The 11,859-nt window shown below is 47.0% G+C and overlaps 1 protein-coding gene across 1 annotated transcript in view; it reads right to left on the bottom strand.

The window, feature by feature from the left end:
• Positions 1 to 245: 245 nt before the first annotated feature.
• Positions 246 to 11,859, bottom strand: part of LOC140404120 (lethal(3)malignant brain tumor-like protein 2) — a 102,201-nt gene continuing 90,587 nt past the window's right edge. The window contains 1 exon segment of the mRNA XM_072492539.1: positions 246 to 402. Coding sequence (XP_072348640.1) covers positions 284 to 402 — 119 coding nt within the window. The 3' untranslated portion in view covers positions 246 to 283.

The raw sequence follows: 11,859 nt of genomic DNA on the forward strand, positions 1-11,859 counted from the left end.
GCACATGCTTTTTAAAAAATTAATATTAGCGGACAACATAAAAACACACCTGAAAGTCACTAAACTTTAGTTTTCTTTCAAATGAGAGAAAATTGAAGTTTGATGGTGTACCTGTCGAAACAACCTCTCTGAAGCACAAACGTGATAAAAGAACGTTCGCACCTCGTTACAGTTCTCAGCCGATGTATCCGGGCCTCACATCGCAGCCAGTGTGATGAGAACGCCAAGAAATCAGCTGAATCTGTTCTCTTTCAGGAATTGACTAACCGGCTAGGTTCGTGCGTCAGAACGCAATGAAACCCTTCTTACTTTCACCCTCCGGTGGGTCCTCGGTCTCCTCCGACTCGAGTAATTCTCCAGGTTGGCCTTTTGTTCCACGTTTTGCCATCAGCAGCTTTCTCTCTGTGGGATTAGGAGGAGAAATGTAAGATTGCGTTCGTTCTCGCACTTTTGCAAAAGGCAGTCTTGCACTGTCACGGGGGCCATCTAGTTCTCAAACATGGGGCAACAGCAATAGAAAATTAAAACCTACTGCTTCACTTAAATAATACTAATCTTTATTGTCACAAGTAGGCTCACATTAACACTGCAATGAAGTTACTGTGAAAAGCCCCCAGTCGCCACATTCCCGCGCCTGTTCGGGTTCTAGTGGATTGACTGCGCTAAATTGCCCCTTAATTTGAAAAAATGAATTGGGTACTCAGACGGAGAATTCAGAATGTCCAGCTCACCTAACAAGCACGTCTTTAGGGACTTGTGGGAGGAAACCGGAGCACCCGGAGGAAACCCACGCAGGCACGGGGAGAACGTGCAGACTCCGCACAGACAGTGACCCAAGCCGGGAATCGAACCTGGGACCCTGGGGCTGTGAAGCAACCCCACTATTCAAAAAGGGAGGTAGAGAGAGAAAACAGGGGACTATAGACCAGTAAGCCTAACGTCGGTAGTAGGGAAGTTGCTGGAGTCCATTATCAAGGATTTCCTAGCACAGCATTTGGAAAGCAGGGGTGTAATCAGACAAAGTCAGCGTGGATTCACGAAAGGAAAATCATGCTTGACAAATCTTTTAGAATTCTGTGAAGATGTAAGAACAAAGAAGAACAATAGAGCATAGGAACAGGCCCTTCGGCCCTCCAAGCCTGCGCCGACCATGGTACTTGCCTAAACTAAAACCATCTGCACTTACGGAGTCCATATCCTTCCAGTCCCACCCTATTCATATATTTGTCCAGATGTCCTTTAAATGCCACTATCGTACCTGCTCCCACCACCTCCCCAGGCAGCGCGTTCCATATATTTACCACCCTCTGTGTAAAAAGCCCGCCTCGCACATCTGTTCTTATCCTTTCCCCACACGCTTTAAACCTATGTCCCCAGTACTTGACTCTCCTATCCTAGGAAAGAGCATCTGACTATCCACTCTGTCTATGCCCCTCATAATTTTGTAGACCTCTATCAGGTCGCCCCTCAACCTCCGTCGTTCCAGTGAGAACAAACTGAGATTATTCAACCGCTCCTCATAGCTAATGCCCTCCATACCAGGCAACTTCCTAATTAACTAGTAGAGTTGACCAGGGAGAACCAGTGGCTGGGATTTATTTAGATTTTCAGAAGGCTTTCGACAAGGTCTCACATAGCAGATTAATATGTAAAGTTAAAGTGCATGGGATTACGGGTAGTGTCTTGCGATGGATAGAAAACTGGTTGGCAGACAGGAAGCAAAATGTTGGATTAAATGGGTCTTTTTCCGACTGGCAGGCAGTGACTCATGGGGATCGCAGGGACCTGTGCTCGGACCCCAACTGTTCACATTATATATTAATGATTTGGACGAGGGAACTAAATGTATGATCTCCAAATTTGCAGATGATACAAAGTTGGGTGGGAGGGTGAGCTGTGAGGAGGATGCAGAGATGCTTCAGCGGGATTTCGACAGGATGAGTGAGTGACACGTGCACGGCAGATGCAGTACAATGTGGATAAATGTGAGGTTATCCACTTCAGTAGCAAAAATAGGAAGGCAGATTATTATTTGAATGGGTGTAAATTGAGAGGTGGATACTCAGCGGGAACTTGGTGTCCTCATGCATCAGTCGCTGAAAGTAAGCGCGCAGGTACAGCAGGCAGTAAAGAAGCCAAATGGTACGTTGGTCATCATAGTGAGAGGATTTGAGTGTAGGAATAGAGATGTTTCACTGCGATTGTAAAGGGCATTGGTGAGGCCACACCTGGAGCATTGTGGGCAGTTTTGGTGTCCGTATCTGAGGAAGGATGTTCTTGCTATGGAGGGAGTACAGCGAAGGTTTACCCGGCTGATTCCTGGGATGGTGGGACTGTCACATGAGGCGAGATTAAATCGGTTAGGATTATAATCACTGGAGTTTAGAAGAGTGAGAGGGGATCTCATAGAAACTTACAAAATTCTAACAGGATTAGACCGGGTAGATTCAGAAAGAATGTTCCCGATGGTGGGGGAGTCCAGAACTAGGGGTCATAGTTTGAGTATAAGGGGTAAACCTTTTAGGACTGAAGTGAGGAGAAATTTCTTCACCCAGAGCGGGGAATCTGTGGAATTCGCTACCACAGAAAGTAGTTGAGGTGAAAACATTGTGCAATTTCAAGAAGGAATTCGATACAGCTCTCGGGGCTAAAGGGATATGGGCTGGGTGGGGGGGGGGGGGGGGGGGGGGGGGGGGGGAAATCAGGGTATTGGGCGTGATGATCAGCCATGATCATAGTGAATGGCGGAGCAGGCTCGAAGGGCCGAATGGCCTCCTCCTGCTTCTAATTTCTATGAAAGAGGCCACTTGATCATAGTGTCTGCACCCATCCCAATCCCACTTTCCAGTATTTGCTCCAGAACCCTGCAAGTTACGGCACTTTTGAGGCGCTCATCCAGACACCTTTCAAATGGGATCAGGGTTTGGATCAATCGCTCTTTCAGGCAGACTCCCACAGTCTTCTGGGTGAAAGATCTTTCCCTCATCTCCTCTCCAGTCTTTCCACCAATCACTTTAAATCTATGCCCCCCCCAATCACTGACCTCTCTGCTAAGGTATATGGGCCCTTTCCCATCCACTCTATCCAGGCCCCTGCCAATCGTGTACATCTCAATCAAACGTCCCCTCGGGTTCCTCTGTTCCAAGGACAACAGTCCCAGCCAATCCAATTTTTCCTCATAGCTGCAATTTTCCAGTCTGGGCAACATCCTTGTGAATCTCCCTTGTACGCTCTCCAACGCAACAACATCCTTTCTATAATGAGGTGACCAGACACTGCACACAAACACAAGCTGTGGCCTAACTAACTAATGTTTTTCACAATTCCTGCACGACCTCCCTGCTACATTCTCTGCTTCAGCTAATAATAGAAAAGATTCCATTTGCCTTTTGAACCACCTGTCCTACCTTCAGGGATCTGTGGAGATTCACTCCAGGATTCCCCACTTCCTCTACACCCCTCACTAGCCCCCTATTTAATGGTGCACCCCTTTGCCTAGTTGGACCTTCCCAAATGCATCCCCTGCACTTCTCCGGGTTTAACTCCATTTGCCACTTCTCTGCCCATCTGACCATCCAGACGATATCTACACTGTCCACCGTCTTTACCTTCCTAAAGGCCACTGGGGCGAGATAGCCATCCAAAATGTCTGGACTGGCTTACAGCAGAACAGCAAGATTATGGAAAATCAGCTCCGTTGATTTGGGGACTGCATCCATAGGCCAAACAATCAACTTCCAAAACAGATCCTCTTTTCACAACTTCAGGATAGCACGATGGCAGCTTTCCATCACTGAAGGACATTAGTGGCCCGGATGAGTTTTTACGACGATCAGTAATAGTTTCATGGAGAGAGGAACGGTGGCGCAGTGGTTAGCACTGCTGCCTCACGGCACCGAGGACCCGGGTTCGATCCCGACCCATATGGAGTTGCACATTCTCCCAGCGTCTGAGTGGGTCTCACCCCCACAACCCAAAGATGTGCAGGCTAGGTGAACTGGCCATGCTAAATTGCCCCTTAATTGGAAAAAATGGGTACTCTCAATTTATATTAAAAAATGTAATAGTTTCATTGTCACCATTACGGAGACTAGCTTCACATTCCAGAATTTATTAATTGAATTTAAATTCCACCAGCTCCCGTGCTGGATTTGAACCCCTGCTCCCCCCAGAGCATTCGCCTGGGTCTCTGGATAACTAGCCCAGCGACATTACCACTGCTCCATCACCTCTACAGAAACTTGCAACAAAGTGTGCCATGAGGTAGTGCCTCTTTCAACAAAGCCACATCTCAGTCCGAAATAAACTGCATAAACTCTGTTGTGGAGACGGGGAGATGATGGCCCAGCGGGATTGTCTCTGGACTGGTTATCTAGAGGCCCGGGCTAATGGTCTGGGGTCATGGGTCACGATTGTCGTAAAAACTTGCATCTGGTTAGCTAGTGTCCTTTGGGGGAGGAAATCTGCCATCCTTACCCGGTCTGGCCTACATATGTCTCCAGACTTGGCTATGGTGATGGCAGCGTTGCCAATGGCTCAGAGTAGGTATTCAGGGAGTCTGGTGGTGCAGTCCTCGGGTGAGAATGAGTGGGTTCTTTCAGGGGGTAGCAGATGAGTGTGAGAGGTGTGGGCGGGGGCCAGCGAATCATGCGCACATGTTTTGGGGTTGTGAAAAATTGGGAAGATTCTGGGCGGGAGTGTTCGCGGTCTTAGCCAGGGTAGTGGAGGAGGAGGTGGACCCAGGTGGCGATATTTGGGGTCTCAGAGAAGCCGGAGCTCATGGAGAGGAGGAAGGCCGATGTCGTGGCCTTCGCCTCTCTGACTGCACGGCGGCGAATTTTACTGGAGTGGCGGTCGGCATCGCCACCGGGGGTAACAGCATGGTTGGGTGACCTGTACGACTTCCTGCGGTTAGAGAAGATAACGTGTGAGTTAAGGGGCTCTCAGGGGGGTTTGAAGAAAGGTGGGGGATGTTTGTGACCGTGTTTGAGGGCTGTTCATCTCCGGGGGGGGGGGGGGGGGGGGTGAAAAAGGGGAATAATCTGTAGACTGTATAGTTGATTGTTGGGAAGTATGTTTCCCGGGGTATTTATTCGCTGTAACCTGTTTTGATACATGTTTGTAATAAAATACATTTGCGAAAAAATGTCTCCCCATATTTCAAAAAGGGCCCAGCAAGGCACTCCGTTCAAGGGCAATTAGGGATGGGTAAAAAATTGTGATTTGGACAAGCTGAGTAAGTGGGCAAATGATTGGCAGATGCAGTTTAATTTGGATAAATGTGAGGTTATCCACTTGGACAGCAAAATCGGACCGCAGACTATAATCTAAATGATTATTTTTGATATGGCAGTTGTCATTTAGTTTATATATTATTTATTTATTTGTTAAAACGGCCACTGTTATTTATACTGATATAGTGTTGTAAAAAGGAAAACCTTTATATTGTTTTGTTTGGCAAAACAATCTTTGAATAAAATATATATTTTTTAAAAAATAATAATAATCTAAATGGTCATAAATTAGGAGAGGGAAATGTGTAATGAGACCTGGTGTCCTCGAACACCAGTTACTGCAGGTAAGCAGGCAGGTACAGCAGGCGGTAAAAAACAAATGGTGTGTTGGCCTTCATAGCGAGAGGTTTCGAGTATAGAAGCAGGGATGTGTTGCTGCAGTTATACAGGGCCTTGGTGAGGCCACACCTGGAGTATTGTGTGCCGTTTTGGTCTCCTTCTCTGAGGGAGGATGTTCTTGCTCTCGAGGGAGAGCAGCGAAGGTTTACCAGACTGATTCCAGGGATGGCAGGGCTGGCGTGCGAGGAGAGATCCAGTCTGTTAGGATTATTTAGGGTAGGTGGATTGGCCACGCTAAATTGCCCCTTAATTGGGAAAAAAAAAATTGGGTACTTTAGATTTTAAAAAAAGATTATACTCGCTGGAGTTCAGAAGAATGAGGGGGTCGGGCTGCACGGTGGTGCAGTGGTTAACACTGCTGCCTCACAGCACTGAGCTTCTATCCCAGGTTTGATCCCGGCTCTGGGTCACTGTCCGTGTGGGGTTTGCACATTCTCCCCGTGTTTCCATGGGTTTCGCCCTCACAACCAAAAGATGAGCTGGTTAGGTGGATTGGCCACGCTGAATTGCCCCTTATTCGGAAAAAAATAAATTGGATGCTCTAAAATTATTTTTAAAAAGAATGAGGGGGGATCTCATAGAAACCTATAAAATTCGAACAGGACTGGACAGGGTAGATGCTGGAAGGATGTTCCCGATGGTGGGTGTGTCCAGAACCAGGGGTCACAGTCTGAGGATACGGGTTCGACCATTTAGGACAGAGATGGAGAGAAATTTCTTCACCCAGAGAGCGGTCGGCCTGTGGAATACGCTACCACAGGAAGTAATTGAGGTCAAAACATTAAGTTTCCAAGAAGCGTTTAGATATAACACTTGGGACGAAGGGGATCAAAGGCTATGGGGGGAAAGCGGGATTAGGCTATTGAGTTGGATGATGGGCCATGATTCTAATCAATGGCGGAGCAGGCCCGTAGGGCCGAATGGCCTCCTCCTGCTCCTATTTTCTATGTTTCTAAATGCTAGCCCAGCCATCTACCCTTCCAAAGGATGTGGGTGTCAAGGTTAAAAAGCAGTGATGAAAACAGAAGGGAAGAGAGAGCAGAACCCTGGCTTTAGAACCTTCCTCCTTCCTTCGAGCAGCTCCCGTCCTCTCTGCGTAAAGGCCCATGGGGCTCCAGGATTGGCCAGCAAGGTCACCCGAAGACAAGTCATGGAGCCTGGCAGATGTTGCCCTCATTTGGGAGAGACTGACAAAGATTACAGAGCAGAAGAATTAGACATTATCCAACAGTAGTCGGAGAGGCTGGAGGCACCAGTCAGTGCATAAAACAGAGGATACAAACAGGCCCTAATTCACCGCCTAGAAAACCAGAGGGTAGTAGAAGGTTAGGTACCATGGTAATCTGTCTCAGCTATCCCGTTACGTGGTTCCCCCTCTACCCCTTCTCCTCTTCTGGCTCACGAACATACATCAGCCGGCAAGATGTTTCTCACGGCAGAGAGAATGAATCGTGGTCAAAGGAGCCCACATCCTGCAACTTTGCGTTGGGGCTCCCAACATGTTGCACCCACTGGTGTCACACATAACAACCACACACTCTCAAAGAGGCAGCTTCGGCCGCTGCTCAATTAAAAGCAGCAGCGGATTTCCGACGGCGTGACAGTAAATCACGTTGTTTATAGAAAGGCAGGAGCTTTCGCAGCACGAAATACAACGTAACAGTCCGCTGAAACGAGCTGCACTCCTTTAACCCACAAAGAGAACTTAGTGGCGTGGTGTAACGATAACAACCTCTCCCTCAACGTCAGCAAAAACTAAAGAGCTGGTCATTGACTTCAGGAAGCAAAGTACTGTACACACCCCTGTCAGCATCAACGGGGCCGAGGTGGACATGGTTGATAGCTTCAAGTTCCTAGGGGTGCACATCACCAACAATCTGTCCTGGTCCACTCACATCGACGCTATGACCAAGAAAGCACAACAGCGCCTATATTTCCTCAGGAAACTAAGGAAACTTGGCATGTCCACATTGACTCTTACCAATTTTTATCCATCTAGAATATTGCCGATCAAGAAGAATGTAGTATCTAGAAGAGTGTAGTATTTAGAAGAGTGTAGTATTTAGAAGAGTGTAGCATTTAGAAGAGTGTAGTATTTAGAAGAGAAGAGTATAGTATCTAGAAGAGTGTACTATCTAGAAGAGTATAGTATCTAGAAGTGTAGTATCTAGAAGAGAAGAGTATAGTATCTAGAAGAGTGTACTATCTAGAGTGTTTCTTGTTTTATTTGGTATTACAGACCAATATCCCTACTCAGGCAGGGTCAGCTAAACCAGATGTGATCCACGGAGATGGTCATCCTGATAATTAAAACTTATAAATGGAAATAATCTAAAGATGGGTCTTGAAAATTTCAAATGATGGGGCTGTGACTATGTCCTTTTGCAGTTGCTCCATTGTGGGTGCGATGAATGTAAGAAATTGTTATATATTCTATTTCATATTTATTGCAGGGATACAAGTAAAAACCATGGTTGAAAATATATACGGGCAATATGTCTGCTAAAGTTGTGATTAAGGAGTCATAAAGGCGAGGTAATCATTGATTTTAACCATTTACTTGTTTATAGAGAGATGGTTAATGGGATATTTTTGGATGATAGATAATTTATGAGGGAGTGGTGTGTAGTTCTAGCTAAGCAGGTTATAGGACATCTTCGTGTGATACAGATGATGTAATTCATGGGAGGAGCCAGATCTGTCTGCGGTTTTGGCAGAGGATTTGAGTCTGACAAGACAGAAGGATTTTTAGGTTAGTCCTGAAAGGGTCTTTCTCCAAAGGTCTGCACAGAGAACTGCAAGTAACCCTGATTGCTAACTTTATCTATGAGTGGACTTTGAATTGTATTGGGCCTGGTCCAGTATCCGAACCATGGGATTGCCCCTTGGAAAGATTGATGCGCTGACTTGGAAACAAATTGGATGGGGTTCTCCGGGAGGCAGCGCCCCGCCTGCAGCGGGGTTCGCTATTCCTGCTGCTGTCAATGGGAATTCCCACTGAACCCACCCCAAGCCGCCGGGAAACCCATGGTCGGGGATGCGCTGTTGATGTGATCAATGAAACCCGCCACCAGAGAACGGCTGGATAATTCCAGCCATTGTCTTTCGAGTTTATACGGATGGCTACTTCCTCCTTCATCGCTGCCGGAGGGTGCAGGTACTTATTTCTGTCGATGCCCTTCACTCCAGAACAAAATAAATGGAAAATATTGCAGATGCTAGAAACATAGAAGATAGGAGGAGGAGGCCATTCAGCCCTTCGAGCCTGCTACTCCATTTATCATGACCATGGCTGATCGTCCAACTCAATAGCCTAATCCTGCTTTCTCCCCATAACCCTTGATCCCTTCGTCTCAAGTACCAGAATATTTGAACTAGAAACAGAAAATTCTAGTTAAACCCAGCAGGACTGGCAGCATCTGTGGAGAGAATTAGAATTAATGTATAGAGTCCATGTGACTCTTCTTCAGAGCTAAAGAGAGGATTAAAAAAAAATGTGATCGAGTTTCTCCGATTAACACATTCTGCTATATGACCTCTATGTCACTATTGACACTAGCTTTAGTCATTAACACTATCATTACCATTCCCTTTGTCCATGACATTTAATCTCTCCTGACCTCCAGCCGATTCCGGACCTTCTATTTTGCTCCACCTGCTCCACACTTCCCAGGTGAAAAAGGTTGGTGACCCCCCTGAATACATACTGCTGGCGTGGTTGGGTTCCCCAAGAGATTGTGTGGAAGCTGGAATGTATGTGGTGCTCCAGGGCAGAGGAATACTGAAAGGAGAGGTTGAAGTACTGGATGTGGATCCTTGGGGAAGGGCATCCAAGAGAAGTTGAGTGTCTTGTGTTACAGGAAGATATAGACGGGATGGTCAAATGGGGAGGGGATAAGTTGAAGATGGAATGTAAACCTGAAAAGTGTGAGGTAATACACTTTGGAATGAGCAATTTAACAAGGACGTATTCAATGAAAGGTCTGACACTGGGAAGTTCCGAAGAACAAAGGGAACTAGGAGACCTTGGCGTGTTTGTCTATAGATCCCTGATGGCAGAAGGGCAGGTTAATAGGGTGGTGAAAAAGGCATATGGGACACACGTCTTTATCAATCGGGGCATAGTTTACAAAAGCAGGGAGGTCATGTTGGAGTTGTTTAGAACTTTGGTGAGGCCACAGCTGGAGTAGTGTGCGCAATTCTGGTCACCACATTATAGGAAGGATGTGATTGCGCTGGAGGGGGTGCAGAGGAGATTCACCAGGATGTCTCTCAGGATGGAACGTTTAATTTATGAAGAGGGGTTGGACAAGCTTGGGTTGTTTACTCTGGAGCAGAGAAGAAGGATTCGAAACATCAACTTGGTTTTCTCGCCACAGGTTCTGCCAGACCAGCTTTTATCCCACACGTTAGAGAACATGGTCAGTTTAATTTTCTCCCTCAGAATCATAAAGTCCCTCCACTGCTAAATGAGGCCATGCGGCCCATCGAGTTCTGCACTGACCCTCTGAAAGAGCACACTACCTAAGCCCAATCCCCCACACCATCCCCCTAGCCCCACCTAGGGGCAATTTATCACGGCCAATCCACCTAACCTGCTCATCTTTGGACTGTGGGAGGAAACTGGAGCACCCGGAGGAAACCCACACACAGACATGGGGAGAGAGTACAAACTCCACACAGACAGTCACCCAAGGCCAGAATCGAACCCGGGTCCCTGGTGCCGTGAGGCAGCTGTGCTAACCACTGCGCCACCTATGACCGCCTCAATCTTATTTCGATCTCACACCATATAAAGACTCGTCTACTCCAGGATGCAATGACTGGCGAGGCAAACTTATTCTTTAATACATTCGTATATTTCTTCAATGCTTCGTAGGTCGACAGTTGTTCCTGAATTTACTCAGTGCTTTACATCGTGTGGCAGAAAAGGGGTTTGGTTTTGGGGGGGGGGGGGGTTGAAGGTTGGGCGGAAACGGTGTACAGGAAACAGAAACACTTCCTCTCATGGTCAGAAACAAAGAATCCAGGTGCACAGATGCTCAGAAACATTAGTGCCCGACAACGAAACTAAGGGTTCCCGAAGGAGAATGTGAAATGAAGGTGTTAAACGGTGAAAGACCTCACCGAGAGAGAGAGAGAGAGAGCTCCACTTCCTAAAGATCCAGGAGCAACGGCAGGTCGCAGCTCCGATAAATAAAGACAACAATTTGCACTGAGCATTTAAAAGCGCTCAGGATCGTAAACGGAGTAGTCCATTCAGCCCGTCAAGCCTGCTCTACTAATTGATCTACGATTATGGCTGATCGGATTCCTGCCCGCCCCCAAAACCCTCAACTCCCTTGAGAAAGAAAAATAATACAGCACAGGAACAGGCCCTTTGGCCCTCCAAGCCTGCACCCATCAATAATCCTATCTAGACCAAACGCCTGTATCCTTCTATAATCTTTAATGTCCCAAGTGGGCTTACATTACCACTGCAATGAAGTTACTGTGAAAAGCCCCTTGTCCGGCGCCTGTTCGGGTACACCGAGGAAAAATTCAGAATGTCCAATTCACCCAACAAGCACGTCTTTCGGGACTTGTGGGAGGAAACTGGAGCACCCGGAGGAAACCCACGCAGGCACGGGGAGCAGACTCCGCACAGACAATGACCCAAGCCGGGAATCCAACCTGGGACCGTGGCTCTATGAAGCAACAGTGCTAACCACTGTGCTATCGTGCCCCCCCATTAAAATAAAAAAATAAAAATTGCCCCACACATCTCCACTGAACCTATCCCCTCTTAACTTGAACTTGTGCCCCCTTGTAATTGTCATTTCCGCCCTGGGAAAAATCCTCCATCTGTTCACCCTATCTACACCCATCATAATTTTATAAACTTCTATCAGGTCGACTCTCACCTTCTGTCGCTTAAGGGAGAACAATCCCAGTTTATTCAACCTCTCCTCATAGCTAATACCCTCCATACCAGGCAACATCCTGGTAAACCTTTTCTGTACCCTCTCCAAAGCCTCCACCTCCTTCTGGTAGTGTGGTGACCAGAATTGGGCACAGTATTCCAAATGTGGCCTAACCAACGTTCCATACAACTGTAACATAATTTGCGAGCTTTTATACTCGATACCCCGTCCTTGTCGATCAAGAATCGGTCTAATGCGGCCTTGAATATATTAAATGGCCCACAGCCCCCCACTGCTCGCCTTCCAAAAGGCGGTATTAGGAG

The sequence above is a fragment of the Scyliorhinus torazame genome, chromosome 29 (genome assembly GCF_047496885.1).
Source record: "Scyliorhinus torazame isolate Kashiwa2021f chromosome 29, sScyTor2.1, whole genome shotgun sequence".
Classification (NCBI taxonomy): Eukaryota; Metazoa; Chordata; class Chondrichthyes; order Carcharhiniformes; family Scyliorhinidae; genus Scyliorhinus; species Scyliorhinus torazame.